General features: G+C 34.4%; 1 protein-coding gene across 3 annotated transcripts in view; it reads left to right on the top strand.

Moving 5' to 3' along the window:
- AFTPH (aftiphilin) overlaps positions 1–16,545 on the top strand; it is a 61,713-nt gene that overhangs the window by 22,962 nt on the left and 22,206 nt on the right. For all 3 annotated transcript variants that reach the window (XM_072937644.1, XM_072937643.1, XM_072937642.1), the window contains exons 2-3: positions 3,646–5,608; positions 15,472–15,623. In XM_072937644.1, coding sequence (XP_072793745.1) covers positions 3,677–5,608; positions 15,472–15,623 — 2,084 coding nt within the window. In that variant the 5' untranslated portion in view covers positions 3,646–3,676. The remainder of the gene's footprint in view (positions 1–3,645; positions 5,609–15,471; positions 15,624–16,545) is intronic.

The following is a 16,545-nucleotide window of genomic DNA, read 5'->3' as shown; positions in this document are numbered from 1 at the left end:
GCTCTACTCAAGTTTCACAGTCATCCCAGTAATGATCTTTATGGAAAGGGAGCCAGTTGAAAAGCAGGTATTGTATTTACTTATCACATCTCTTCAGTCATCTTCAATCTGGAACAGTTTTCCAATTTTTCTGTAGCTTTCATGACATTGATACTTCTGAAGATTATAGGTCAGTTGTTTTGTTAGACTGTCTCTGAATTTGAATTTGTCAGAAGTTTCCTCATGAATCAATTCAGGTCATATATTTTTGGCAGGAATATTCCAGAAGTGAGCCTGTGTCCTCATTGCATCTTGTGAGATGATGCATGACTTCGCTATTTCCATTACTAGTGATGTTCACTTTGATCACTTGGTTAAGTGTCAGGCTTCACCACTGTAAAGTTACACTTGTTCGCTTTGTAGTTAAGTGTGTTATGGTGAGGTATTTTGAAACTATGCAGTATCTTGTTCCTCATCTAATGTTCAGTTTATTAACTTACATGCTTATATCCATGAGGACTGATAGTTTATTATTTTATTCAATGAATTATACTCCATCATTATTTTGATGCTCAGGTTGTCACTGATTTAAATAGTAGTAACCCCTTCAGGCTGGCTATTGTGTCCTTTTGACATGTTCCTACCATTATGAATGCTTCTAAATTAAAAAAGGAATTATGATATTAATGATTACATAGTATGCTAGTGTAATGATTTAGCATAATTTGCTTAAATAACCCCTTTGGAACATTTTGTTTTACTTTAAAAAAAAGTTTGTATAGTATAGCCTTCTGAAGCCTTGTAACAATTTACACACCTACCATCAGTATGTGTGTACAGGTGTCCCTTTCTCCACACTCTGATTAACAATCAGAGAGTATTTTTAAATACTAGGAATTTCATGCTTACAAGGGGAACTGTTAGAGGTCAAATGACCCTGTACATCCAGCATTAGAAGAGATTATCGGGGCCTCTAGACAAGAGGAGAAAGTAGGGTTTATATGTATCTTTTACTGTTTTTTGTTTTTCTTTTTGCTTTATGTCAGCAGAAAAGAAGATGAACTTAGATAAATAGGTGCTGATTTCGTAAGGCAAACAATTTAAAGTAGATACATTACAATGGAGTCTTTTTTCTCATGACTTGCTTATTTCTCTCAGCAACTGACCAGTCATTGACCTCAAAGATCTTTTTGAAATTCTGAAGCCATTTTCTGCTAACCAGCTGTATGACCTTTGATAAGGTTGCTCACCAGTAAGCCTCATCTTCCTCATCTCTAAATTATGTGGTATCCAACATACCTTCACCCTAAAACTGAAAGATTTTGTGAAATTTTATTCTGAGAGTTGGAAGAAAGTAATTTTTTTGTTAGCTTGCAAAACTGGTTGAATTTTATAGTAAATGTTTTCCTCATGTGTCTAACTTGATAACTGAATTGCAGTAAGTATCAATTCATTGTTTATTGGCTGCTTTTATTTTAAGACTTTGGTTATTAGTCTTCCCTTTGCTTTTAATGTTAAGTCTGTCTTGTGACACTGTTTAGTACAGAGGAACAAAATAACATAGACATAGTTTCCTTTTAAGAATTAAATCATAAAAAGATATCATAAATGAATAGGCATGAGAAAGGTTATTCAATAAATAGGATTATGATAATTGCTTGGCTGTTTAGAAAAATTTTCACTTAGACCCTTGCTTTAGACCATATGCCAGAATAATTTCTAGATGTCTTAAAAATTGAACATTGAAAAAACACTCTAAAAGAAGAAAATAAAAGTGGATATTTATTAAATCTTAAGCTTATATGATAGCAAAATAATGAAGAAAATTACTAATGAAAGTAATCAAGTTGACTTCTTAAAAATTATCTTGAAAAAATAGTTTGGCTTATAAAGTTTAGCACACATCGTGTGACCCAGCATTCACACTCCTGGGTATTATCTTAAAGAAATGGAAACTCATGTTCACATAACAATGTGTACACTGATGTTCATAGCAGATTTATTTGTATTTGGAAAATAGGGAAAATAACCCAAGTATCTTACACGGAGTAAATGGTGAAACAAGTATCTATACAATGGAATACTACTTAGCAATAAAAAGGAATGAGCTGTGGAAACATGCCACAACATGGATGGATCTCGAGGGCATTAAGCTGAGTGAAAAAGCCAGCTTCAAAGGGTTACGTATTACATGATTTCATTTAGATAATACTGTAGCAAAATTATAATAATGGAGAGTAAACTGGCGGTTGCCGAGAGTTAAGGTCTAGGGAAGGGCATGACTAGTAAGGGATAACACGTGGAACTTTCTTTATATTGATGACTATTATTGAACTATTTTTCCAACAGTGCTTATCCCAATTATAGTGACAGTTACTCAGATCTAATCTGCCCCTGTGATCAACTTCATTAAAACTACACACACAAAGAAAAAAAAAAACAGTGAAATCTAAACAAGATCTGTAACTGAGTTAATAGGTTGTACTGATGTCAGTTTTGTGGTTTGATCATATACTGTTGTTATTTACCATATTCTTTGTAAGAGTAACTGGGTGGAGTATACATGAGAACTCTGTGCTGTTTTTGCAACTTTTTATGAGTCCTAAACGATTTCAAAGTGGAAAATTACAAAAAAATTAACTTATAAACTTTGGTACATCCAGACAATGGATTATTCAGTACTTAAAAAAAAAAGAGCTATCAAGCAATGAAAAGAAATGGAGGAAGAACCTTAAATACATATTACTAAATGAAAGAAGCCAATCATACAGTTTTTACAGGCTACATACTCCGTGATTCCAACTATACAATATTCTGGAGAAAGCAAAACTATGTAGACAGCAGAAATATCAGTGGATGCCAGGGCAGGGGAGAGGGATGAATAGAATAGGTAGAACACAGATTATTTAGGGCAGTGAAATTATTTTGTGTGATATTATAATGGTGGATACGTGTCTTTCTTTATGCATTTGTCCAACACCAAGAATGAATCTTAATATGAACTATGGACTTTGGGGAATAATGTTATGTCAATGTAGGTTCATCAAGTAACAAATATACCACTCTAGGAAGATGTTTATAATAGAGGCTATGCATGAATGAAGGTAAGAGATACCCCCTTCTGCTCAATTTTGCTATGTACTTAACACTTCTCTAAAAAAATAAAGTCTGCTAAAACAAAAACAAAAGCTAACTTGGGTCAGAAATAAACACTGAAAAGCAAGTGAGGGAAATATTTGTGGCCATTATTAGAGATAAAATTTTCATGTCTTTTATTTATTAAAAAAATTCATACAACTCCATAAGGCAAGTCCTGTGTCCCCAGTGAACTGGAAAGAGAGCTTAACAGAACAAGTAAGTGCCCCAAGAGAGATTTTTGTAAATGTACTTTTGTAAATGTTTATTTGAAATTTTCTGGAGTCCCCAAATTCAGTAACATACTACCAATGCCCTTAGAAACATAACACTGGAAGAGAGAGAGGTTTTTTTTTGGGGGGGGTTGCCATTATTTTATAGCTGTGTAGAGTAATCTCACCTAAGATAAAAATAGTTTAAAAGATAAGTAGCATTGTAAGTTTGCATTGTTTTGAAGTTTCTTTGGGATAATTTTGAAAGACTTTATTCTATGTAGTCTGTTCCCTCAAAAAAATAATCTTTTTTTTTCAGGTGTAAATTAATTATTGAAAGCAATTGAACAATGGAGCCAGACATCATTCGAATGTACTCTTCATCCCCACCACCACTAGACAATGGAGCTGAGGATGATGATGACGATGAATTTGGGGAATTTGGTGGGTTTTCTGAAGTTAGCCCTTCTGGTGTAGGGTTTGTTGATTTTGATACACCAGATTATACTCGTCCCAAGGAAGAGTTTGTACCTTCAAACCATTTTATGCCAATTCATGATTTCTCAGAAAATGTAGATAGCCTTACAAGCTTTAAATCCATTAAAAATGGTAGTGATAAGGACATCACTGCTGGACTTTCTTCTCCTGTGAAAGGACAGTCTGATGTTTTACTTTCTACCACCAGCAAAGAAATAATTTCATCTAAAACTTTAGATACTTCTATTGATGGCATAGAAAGTCCAAGAGATTTTAATAAAGTAGTGGAGCAGAGACAGAATGTTGGAACACCTGAAAGTTTCTCTCCCAGAGATTTTAGAACTGATCTGAATGTTATGCATCAAAACAAGCAGTTAGAGAGCTGCAATGGTGAAAAGCCTCCTTGTCTGGAGATTCTAACAAATGGGTTTGCAGTAGTGGAAACTGTAAATCCTCAGGGAACAGATGATCTGGACACTGTAGCTGATTCAAAAGGACGAAAACCTCTTAGCACTCTTAGTACTGAATATAACTTAGACTCTGCACCTAGTCCTGCTGAGGAATTTGCAGATTTTGCCACATTTTCCAAGAAAGAAAGGATACAGCTAGAAGAAATAGAATGTGCAGTTTTAAATGATAGAGAAGCACTAACCATTCAGGAAAACAATAAAATTAATAGAGTCAGTGAACTGAATTCTGTAAAAGAAGTGTCTTTAGATAAAAGCTTGGACAGTAAGGGAAACATTGCTGGAGAGGATCAGGTTTGTGTTTCAGAAATAAACCTAGCAAGTAACAGAGGTGTCAGCAGTGGAAAACAAGGCCTTCCAACGTTGCAGCAGGATGAATTTTTAAATTCAGGTGTTCAATCAAAGGCTTGGAGTTTGGTAGAGTCAGCTGAAAATTCAGAAGCCAGTAGGAGAGAACAACGTAAAACTGAGGAAGAACTTGATTTATGTACCTCTAAATGTGCTGACCTGTGCAAGGATTCTACAGAAACTTCTGATGCTGATGATAAAGTTGGTTCTTCCAAAGAAGAAAGTAGAAAGTTTACTTATTCCCAAAGCCTCAGCATTGATCCTGCAGAAGAAAATGTTTTGGATGATTCTGTAAGTGTAAAAACTGGTGATAGTAGTAATGACTTTGTGACTTGCAACGATACCATTGAGGATGATTTTGGTGACTTTGGCACAGCCAGTGGCACAACTCCACCTTTTGTTACTGGTACTCAAGATTCAATGAGCGATGTCACTTTTGAGGAATCCTCAGAGCACTTTCCACATTTTAGTGAACCAGGTGATGACTTTGGTGAATTTGGGGAATCAAATGCTGTTTCCTACCAAGAGGAAACTATATTTACCGAGTCAGACCTAAAACAGACCTCTGATAGTTTATCAGAGGGATGCAATTTGGCAAGAAAATTTACTGGGACAGGCACTGAACCTGTTTCAAAACTGAAAATTGGGCAAGAAGGTGAGTTTGGAGATTTTGATTCTGTGCCAAATATTCAAGATGACTGCAGTGCTTTTCAAGACTCTGATGATTTTGCGGATTTCAGTTCAGCTGGTCCTAGCCAAGCTGTAGATTGGAATGCTTTTGAGGATGGACAGAAAGATAGCTGCTCTTGGGCTGCTTTTGGAGACCAGCAGGCTACTGAATCTCATCATCGAAAGGAAGCCTGGCAGTCACATAGGACAGATGAAAAGATCGATACTCCAGGAACCCCCCAAACACACAATGTCCCCTCAGCGACTTCCAAAGGAGCAGTTGCTGGTGGTCATTTACAGGAAACAGCCACTTCGGTTCAGGTATTTACTAATTTTCTCTATTTTGTATGGCATACTAATTGGTGTGGAGGCTTCTAATTCAGCTTTTCAAAAAGTATTTTTTAATTGGGTACCTGTTAAAGGAATCTCTTTATGATATGTAATGCTTGCCTGATTTGTGGATTAGTTACCTGTTTCACATGTAAAAACCCTTTGGTTAACTTTAAATAGACATTCCTGTAGTAATGCTTAGTAAGATTTTTTTTTTTTACCTCAGTGAGTTTCTTTAATATTTACAGAAATTCATCAACTTGGTTTTCTGATAAGTGTAAATACCACTTATGTAAAAATCCATTAATTAGCTAATTAACTATTCTAGCAGGTCCTCCAGTTTTTACCTTTATAGTGATTATAACAGAAGGTTAAACTGAGATTTAGAACACTTTAAGTCTCAGAAAATAATGTCTCTTAATTTTGTCTCTCAGAGACCTAGTTTTGGCTGCAGAAGAGAGCAAGCAGAATTTGAAACTTCAATCTGTGCTGAAGGCTATAGGGCATTGAAGGGTAGAAAAATAATTTGAAAAACGCAGATTTGGACCTCAGCTAATAAAAGCCTTGTGGGAGAGTGAAATGGGTTAAGGGTTAGACCTAGAACAAGAAACAACCATAGTTTGACTCATTGTGGCTGTATTTATTTGCTTATAATTCATTGCAAATGTACATTTATGTTTATTTTTCATAGGTAGTAGGTTTGTTAGGGAGAATATTCTTACCCCTTAGCCCCTGCTCTTTATCCTTTTGTGGTCCAGATTCTTTCAGAGAAGATTCATTAACTTATTTGGATGTAAAGTAGCCTCTAGAGGTGCAGTTTGACATCCAGGTTATTCTTGTTCCCCAGTCCTGAGTTCTACACTGTGCTAAATTTAACTTTTCTTCAACCCCACGGGTGTGGAAGAGAGCACTCTGTTGGAAATCACTGCTTTTTACTGATACTGATATATGTAACACTTGGTCCACGGGCCTATTTTAAAGATAGTGAGAATAAAATCAGAATCTATGAATTCTGTTTCTCCAGTTACCTTTTGCTAAGCAAGCCATTTTCTATTGGAAATATTTCCAAAGTATAAGTATTAATTAAAATGGTTCTACGGCACTGCTTGTCATATCTTTGATACATTAAGTTATTATAGAAATTATGGTATTATGGTATTAGTTTGCACAACTAATCACTTTTCATTTGATGTTGAGTGTCTGAATAGTTTAATTTGCTAATTCACTTATTACATGGTTTAGCTAATGTGTGTTTTTCCTGTTGAGTAATTCATTATTGAGGGAGAAGCTTACAATTTTAAACAAGGAATGAATTAATTATATAATGCAAAGAGAAGACTGTTGGTTTTGACCTAATCCTTTCTCGATTTAGTTTCATCTTACTAGAGTATAGGGTGACACTGGTATTGGATGTTCTTTAATTTATAGCTTAGAACTTTTAACATCATCAGATAATGAATTTTTTAAAGCATGACCACTTCAGAAAGGAATTTTTTGCATCATACAAGCTGATTAAAGTTATTTATGTGTAATTTGATGACAGGATATAGGAGGTAATAAAGTACGTGGGCTTTATGGAATCTGAGTTTGAATCTTGACTCAGAGTCATGTAAGCGTTATGATTTTGAACAAGTTACTTCTGAACTCAGTTGTCTGTAAAAAGGAGGTAACGTCTACTGCAAAGGACTTTTGTGAAGATAAAATGACAGTAAATTTTAAAACAAGTGAAAATCTACTGAAGAATAAGAATTTTGTGGTATGATTCTATTTTGTAAAAATAAAAACAGTATAGATGTGTCAAAATACATTAAGACTTCCTGAGATTTGTTTGGCTCAGTCCTCAGGCTTTTACTTTTGCTGAATGGGTTATGCGCAATGAGCAGAACTTGGAGATGGATGCTAGAAGGGGGGCTGGAAGAAGTTTGGAAGGAAATTGAGGTAGGGAAATGGGTAAGCCCTGCTGGCAAAGTGGCTTGAGTTGGAAAGTGACTTTCATTCCTATCCTGCTGTTGTGAAAGGAGGCTTGTGACTTGCAGTCTGTTCTTTTTCCAGAATCTTCTAGGAACATGCATTAATCTAGTCCTCTAGAAGAGGATTATATTTATTAATATTTTTTCTTAAAATGTTTCTCCTAGTTGCTACTATTTTGGGGATGGCACAGAAGTCCCCACATATTAATGACCGTAAACATTTTTTAATGGTAAAACTTAGAGTGGTTTCTTCCTATTGAATCTTACCTGGATGCAGCAATTCTGTTCTGAACAGAATGCCATCAGATTCTGCTTTTACAGAATGTTGTGAGAATCTTTTAAAATTCATAGCTCAGTTAATTTCAGTTAAACAGACATGGGGAACAGTTCTCTTGTGTGAAGTCAAACAAATGATACAGTTATCATTTCAGAATTCTTTGACTTTTTGCTGTGTAGGTGACATTGTCCAAGTTCCTATTTTTTTAGTACTTTGCTTTTTTCAGCCTACCAAAAGGATATCTTAACATTTTAATAAAATCTGTCTTCCTTGGGTCAAGAGACAATTATTGCAGCTTTATTGCAGTAATTTGTTACTTAAGGAAATGTTAACCAAGAAGAAATATTTCAAACTTATAACTGTACTTAGTTAAACTAATTCTCAGATGTGGGTCCAGCAAGCCTCGAGTGTTCAGGCCTTGATGTAAAAGCCATAATAACCATTTATTAAGAAATACTCTTCCCCTTCAGTGAGTATTTTTTTCTGAGAACCCAGAGTTCAGTTTATTTCATTCTCTTGTTAACATTATTATAAATTGTAGAGAAAAGCAAGTTAATGGTATCTCTCTTGTACAAATTGGAAAAAAGTCAAAACTATTCTTCACTTTCATGGCTAAGATTTTAAACAAAACAAAATGACAATAACAAAAAACAAAATCCTCCTTACTTTGAAAGCAGTTCTTTTCCCAGAAGACCATTATGTATATTGTTTTAACAGTGTTTTGGGTTTTTTTGTAAGCTATTAATGTTTCAGAAAGGAACCTTGATTGAAGTGGCCAAGATGCCTTTTCTTAGGTATCTGGTAAAGGAGATAATGTCATAAGCACTGTATTAAACTCTGAGCTTTTGTAAAATTTTTAAAATACTGCTGTGGGTGTTATTTGAGAATTTAGGTAGTTGGTAAGTAATCTCTTTATATTAATTGGCTATAGAAAAGGAAGCTATGAGTCATTTTCTTTTATTAGCCATCTAGTTGATAATGCTTGAGAAAATGTTATTAGATGAAAATTTATCTTGAGAACTTTCAAAATTAATAAGAGTACCACAGAAATGAAAAAGAGAATCACTAATACTTTGGCTTATGTTATTTTGCAATTAAGTTATTGGTTTGCTCACCAGAGTCTAGTCAGGGTTCGCAGACTGAGTGTAACTACATTTTCACCTTCATTTATTTAATCACTTACCTAAGATTTGTGCAGGTTTTCCTTTCTGTAGTTGAACACTTGAACTCTTGACTGAAAACATAAGTAAACAACAAAACAAATCGAAGTGATCAAAAGCTACAAACTTATAAAATAAATAAATAAATAAAGTTATAAAATAAATAAACCCTGGAGATACAATATACAGAATGGTAACTATTATTAATAATACTGTATTGTATATTGGGAAGTTGCTAAGAGTAGTTCTTCGAAGTTCTCATCACAGGAAAAGAAGAATTTGTAACTATGCTGATTATTTTGCAATATAAACATATATCGAAGCATTATTATGTAATGTTATATGTCAATTATATCTCAACTTTTAAAAAAAGAAAGAAATTGAGATTTTGGTCTTACAGCTCTATGCTTGTTGCTTGAAGTCTTTGGAGAGCAATTCCTTTTGTTATTTTTCCCTCAGAAACTTTGAAATTCTGGCCTTTAATTCCAAAATAGAAATATTTTACTAGCTTTATCCCAAAATTGTACATAAGGGGCAAACCATCTTTTAGAGCATAGTGAATATTACAATTGATTACTCTTCTTATATAGCTTGAAATTGGGGATTGATAAGTCTACAATTGTAGATTGCACTTGATATCTTACTTAATATTTAATAGTGTTAAGGAATAAGGTATCCTCTTAAATGGAAGATTAAATTGCCCGGTGGATTTTATGTTTCTTCTAAACTTCCACTTAAGAACAAGGCCTAGTGCTATCAGTATTAAAACTATTGACATGAATCAACTGCTGTTTGTAGGGAAGGAAGGAAAATCAACTAGAAATATATTGAAGGAATTTTAGAAATTACCTTAAATACAAGATATTTTAAAGGAAGGAGTGTTTGAGTGGCCTAAGTACCAGAGTCTAGGATCCTCAGTGCTGGTTTATACTCTCCTTTGGAAAACTGAATGAGAATTTCAATACACTTAATCCTTTTATACTCCAATGTAGTCATTTACAAAATAGAGGTGAATTAATCAAGGTTCTCCAGAGAAATAGAACCAGGAGGGTGGATGCATGCGTGCATGGAGAGAGACAAGACAAAGAGTGATTTATTATAAGGAATTGGCTCATGCAGTTATGGAGGTGATCACAGAAGTCCTAAGATCCACATTTTGCAAGCTGTCTTCAACTGATTGAATGAGGCCCACCCATGTTAAGGAAGACAGTCTGCTCTACTTACTCTACCAATTGAAATATTAATTTCATCCAACAATACCCTCACAGGCATATCTAGAATAATGTTTCACCAAATGTCTGGGCACCTCATGGCCTGGTCAAGTTGACAAATAAAATTAACCGTCACTAGAGGGAAGCCATATGCCCATATATATAATACAGCTTTCAGGATTTTTGGAAGACTTGTAACCTGTTTGTAACTGAGCCATATCAGTTGAGAAGCTTTGCATTAAATAATATGACTAATTTGCACCAGTGGATAAAGTGTAATGGCTGCTTGTATACCCCAGGGTTTTCCTCTTCCAAACCCAGACATGGAGATTCAGCAGAACTGGGAATGAGTATAAGTGAATTCATGCATAGTGCTTTCCCCCACTGATGAATTCAAACACTGGGTAGTCATTTCTGCTTTCCCAGAAATCCAATCTGGTTTGAAAAAAATGAAATATAGATACATTCAAAATAATGAAGGACCTTGATAGGAAAAAAATATATATGAGAAATGAGAAAATTGGGAAAAATAGAGAAATCCTATAAAAGCCAGTGTACCTTTGGAGACTACTATAGCCAAGACCACATATGACTCTTGTGAGCCCCTTCCCCATAAAAGATATTTAAAATTCTGTTTTGTAATTTGGTATAAAGATGAGTATGTTAATATTAACGATTAAAACATTTTTATGAACCCCTAAAATTATTGTGGGCCCTCGGCCCTGTGCCTGCTGCGTAAGTTGGCCGTGGTTATAGTGTAGTGCTTAAAACGTAAGACTCTGGAGTCACACTGCTGGATTCAGATCCAGGTTTCAGCACTAACTTGCCTTAGCCACTTCCCTGAACCTGAGACTTAGAGAATAGTAGTTACTTCAAAACTCTCATTACAAAGATAAAATGAAATTGTGCATGTAAATGTGCTTAGTGCAGTTCTGCACATAACAAGTGCTCAGTAGGTGTTAGCTGTTACAGAGTAATCTCAGAAACACACTTCTTAGGAAATGGTCTTCAAAAGTGCAGGAAATAGTGTTGCCAACTGGATTTTTTGGTGAACAGCGCAAAGTAAAGGGGGGCAAATGAGAATTTGTGTGGGAGTACTCGTAGTTCTGGCTATAAACCCACCTGTCAGACCATTTAGAGAGCAAAACTGCTGCTTCTGGCTAGTTTCTGCTCTCGGAATAGTTTTGAAAGGTAGGAGCTCTTCTGAGCACAAGTGCTCTTCTCTGCAAATAGTAGACCTCTGCCTTTGGCTTCCTAGTTTTGGACACGATAGAGAAAATGAAAAGGGAGCCTGGTACCTGCCTGGAAGAGCATTTAGCTTTCAACCCTGCATTTCAGAGATCTCTGTTCTTAAAATGTTTCATGGCCAGATGTGCTGCTGTTTGCAGGCTTAAAATTTGGTATGTGTATGAATTGACAGACATGGCTGACTTACATAAACTTACTCAGCTAACCAGTCACCAGTTTCCTAATTCCAAAATCAAGGGAGAACTGATAACTACTTTGACTTTGAAGTTAAAGACATTTGAAATTTAAGTGATTGGTGTGAATATTATTTTATTTAGTTTGTTATTTAGTTAGTGTTGTAACCTCAGCTAAGTATTTAGTATGCTAAGTGTGTGTATACTTACTTTGTTACCCTCACATTAATTTAGAGTGCAGCACTGACTCTTTAATAAAAATTTACAATTTGCTTTGTTGGAAACCATGAATTGTAGTGTTAGATGAATAATTTGCTCATGCACAATAGAATACATCAAAGTCTAAATAATGTTTCACTTTATTAATATATTAATTTTATTACTGATTTGATTTAAGGCTGTTGAGGAAAAAATGAGTATATTTTAAAACAGTTAAAATTATTTAATAATTTAAAAAAAAAGAAAACCCAAAACCTTTACCAGAATCACAGTTTTTGTATCACAGTTTTGATATACATTTAATCTCATGCTCAAATTTTATCCTCAAAATAACAGAGTTTTTTTTAATTTAGTGTCTGATTACAGTCTGTTTGGGAAAATCTGTTTTTTGAAAGAATCTATCTGCTTGGTCACAAGGGAAACTATTCTTGTGGTGGGTTAATTTCTTTTCTTAGCATTATGTTAGTTATATTCTTGCACCTTTTAAACTTACGAAGTTACTTAGACTATGTTCCCTCATATTTTTGAACTTTGAACTTTTTGTACTTCTTGGGAAGTGAAGCACTCTTAACACATCTAATGTGTGGTTTACACACTTTGTGTTTCATAAGATGGTCAGGATTTAAGTCACAAATGCCAACAATCAACCAAAATGTTCACCAATTTTCAAAATATAAAATACCCAAGGAGGGGTTGGGTATAACTCAGTGGTAGAGTGCATGCTTAGCATGCACAAGGTCCTGGGTTCAATCCCCAGTACCTCCACTAAAATAAAAATAAAAAAATAAAATCCCAAGAAGTAGCAGTAACAGGCTCTGTTTATATAAGCAGCTCTTATGATAGATATTTTTAAGTTAGGTACTTTTTTCCCAACTTGATAGGATGATCTTGGGGAGGATGCAAAATATTTGGATTATTTAATTTCTTAACAATATGGTAGAATTGATATAAATTTAGATGAATATTTTCATAATGATTTAGAATGCTGAATAGTGGTGGAGAAATAGCCTTAGTGAGATGAACTTAGTTTTGACATTTATTTTATTTCTTGGCAGGCCACTTTGTTTATATATATCATCTGTATAATAACAAGAGTAGTGATAAAAGCTACCACTTCTTGAGCATACACTGGGTGTCAAGCATTTAATCCTCTAATTTATTATTCACCCTGTGAGGTAGGCTCTGATAGCTTCAGTTTATAAATCCTGAAACTGAGTCTCAGGCCCTTGGGTCCACAGTCCTCTATTGAAGTGTTGTAATTACATCAGCCATTTACTTACTGGAATTAACTAGTAGTAAATGAAATTTGGCATTATTTATTACCATGAACAAGACAGTAGCTAAAAGCATCAAATTGGTCTTTTAGATAGTTGGAAATTAATATGCTTTAAAAAAGTAGAATGTTAGGAAATAAAATTTTAATCAAAATCTTTGTTAGTTCTATTAGATGCTTTCTTGTTGGATTGTGGAGGAGTTCCTCCTTGTGGTGGGTGGTGCTATTCATTAGTGATTCTAGTTATTTGAATTTCTGTTCATTATTTATGGCTCTGCCTTAGGGGTCGACAAACTATGGCCTGGGAAACAAATCCGTCCTGCCATCTGTTTTAGTAAATAAGGTTTCATTGGAACACACACTTAACTTGTTTATGGATGACCTACAACACCAATATAGTCACTGTCTGGCCCTACAGAGAAAAAACTGCTGACCCCTGCTCCACCTCATTCAGTAAAAGATTTGAAGCAACTGACTGTAGTATCTAATCCTAAAGATATATGGGACTTCCTTTTAAACTTTCTATATAATTTATCTTCTTTATGAGAAAAGGTTGAGGAAGTTTATTTTTCTTCTAAGTTCAAAAGTGATTAGGTTAAAGTAATGTTCTGTTTACTCAGGTACATTCCACTAATTTGAGAATCTGCTCACTGGTATACCTAAGACCTGGTTGTTATGTGTAAAGATTGTTCCGAATGGTTGAATATGTTTTGAGATAATTTCTTTCTTCCTTTGATAAATGGAAGAAATGTTTTTTCTGCCCCATTAAAAGGATAACAAAGAGGATACAAGAAAGGTTCTGTTTTAATTTACAGAGAAATAAAATTCGGTCATACGTGAGTTTTTGTTTACCTTCCCTGCCCAGGAGGAGCCATTGCTTATCATGTTTCCAATTAGATGGTTATCTGATCCCTTTAAAAGTAATGTCTGTCCATTCCCTCTGTTGAAGCAAGTTGAGTCCCCTTGACGCACTCAAGTTTCACAAGCCTTGGGATCTTGAGTCTACTTTTTACTCTAGGTTTCATAATTGATACTAAGAGCCTTTCCCCATGTCACATACATGACTGTAATGAAGGTGTTAGAGTAACTTTTATAGAAATAGCAGAAGAGTATCCTGAGACTAATTATGCAGTGCTAAGTTTTTCGCTCTGATACTGCTTCCAAAAGAGATTTTGTTTTGGTAAACATGTATGTGAAAGTTTTTCCCTTTCCTATTTGCTGACTATACTAAACAAATCAAACATTAACTGGTTTTTGTTATGTGGCAGGGAGTACCACCATGATGTAGCATTTTCTTGTAAACTGGGTGTCATTTCAGTAGTACACTTAATGTTCCAACAAGCTTTAATGGTTTGTATTTCTAGTTGATGTTTGAGCTAAATTGAAAATATTTTACATGTGTCTGAAATAAAGTTAGAAAAGTGGGAATGAATGTTATTATAGGTTGCATATGTAGAATAAACCTAGTAGTACCCCAAAAATGTAAGTTAATCTAAATCCAGCAAATTTTAATAAATAAAAATACTCCAGAATGCCAGTGTTCTTAGTGAAAATACTCTAGGGAATATGCAGGCTTTGCTTGGAGGAAAGGCAGTGTTCTATTAAAAAAAAAATATATATATATATATATACACACACACACACACATACATACACACACACCATAGAAGAATAGAGAAATGGAATTTCTAAAAGATAACACAAATCATCAGAGTAATAAATGAGCTGTTGAATTTTTTAGTAAAAATGCAGACATTCTTTCTTTCTTTAGTTTGTTCTGTTAGCAGCAGAGATATTTCTAAAAGGCTTTCAAAATTCAAGTGTTTATGTCCAGGTTCTGTCCAACTATGATAGCATAGCACTTTTTGCAGGCAACCAATCTTACAGTTCTAAATATAGTATGTGAGTGGTAGTAAGAAAAAATCCTACTGTGGTGGGAAGACTATGAATACTGCCTTTTTTTTAGTTTTGTTTTTGCTTTGGGCGGATTATTCAAACTTTGAGATTGCTTTTTCACTGTAAATTGGGGTAGTAATTTCTTCTTTGTAGAATTCTGTAATAGATTAGGTAAGACAATGTTTTTAAAATGCCAGGCATGATGCTTGGTGTGTAACTACATTTATATATCACCATAATTATTTAAAGCTGTTCTATGAGTAGTTATACTCCTTTCATTTAGTGTTTCCTGTATCTTACTGGTAGTCCCCCCACTTCATAGTAGTGGACAGGGTGGGGGTGTATAAATGTGTGTATAATGATAAAGGTATGACATTACTAAAATTACAAAAATGAAAATAAACTTTTGGGCGGTGTTTTGATGCAGACAGCTTTACTAAACCGCCTGGAGCGAATTTTCGAAGCATGTTTCCCTTCCATATTTGTCCCTGATACTGAAGAAGAAGTTATTTCCCTGAAGCACTTGCTGGAAACAAGCACCTTGCCAATAAAAACAAGAGAGGCCTTAGCTGAGAGTGGGTAAGTAGTAGATACTTTCCAGATAGCATTATATTTGTTAGTTTCATCTGTTCTAATTTGTAAGGTTATCTATGGTTATCTTAAACCATTAAGGTTCTAAAACATTATGTTAAAGTTTAAAAAATCATATTGTGCTAAAAGACATGATTTAAAAAAACTCTCTACTTCTCCATTTTTGAGCTTTTAAAAAAATTATAAATCAGTTCAAATCAGTCAATTTTATATATATTTTTTGATTTCCCAGTAGGACCGATGAGAGTGTAGATCTTACATCTGCTATTCATTCTCTTCCCTTCATCTTCCCAGTACACTTACATCATAGTTTTTGGTTAAATTGTTGCTTGGTTTTTCGTTACTATAATCATGCAGTGTTCACAGCTAAGCCACTATTTTCTTTATAGTACACCTTTTTCCTGAACGTAATAATTGCCTCTCTTTTTTCATTTACTAAATCTTTCCCTACCCTCCAACAGCCTGTTAAGATAAGTTTACTTGTGATAAAACCTATCAAGCTGGCCATTCCTTTTTTTTTCCCTGGAGTCCTCCATCTTCCAGTTTCAGTCTAGAATGGATCAGTCTAGGTCTTCTAAACACATGTTACCTTGGGATTTCCCATCACTTAAATCCCATTTTGGTGGAGCACATCCTCTAATACCCTCCTGAGAAAAAAGGGTACACAGGAGGTAAAATTTTATTTTACTCTATCCTCACATCATATTTATAATTAAGGGTCTTTTGTTGCTGGTGCTCTGAAATTTCACAATGAAGTATCTTGATAAGAGTATTTTTTCATTCATTGGACTGAGTACTAGGTAGGACCTTTCAATCTGGAAGCTTCTCTTCAATATTGAGCAATTCTCTTATAAAGACAATTACCTTCCCTCCATTGTCTTTGTTTTCTTTCTGGAACTCTTATTAATTA

The sequence above is a fragment of the Vicugna pacos genome, chromosome 15 (assembly GCF_048564905.1).
Source record: "Vicugna pacos chromosome 15, VicPac4, whole genome shotgun sequence".
Lineage (NCBI taxonomy): Eukaryota > Metazoa > Chordata > Mammalia > Artiodactyla > Camelidae > Vicugna > Vicugna pacos.
The sequence above is the reverse complement of the archived record's forward strand: the minus strand, read 5'-3'. Positions and strand labels throughout refer to the sequence as shown.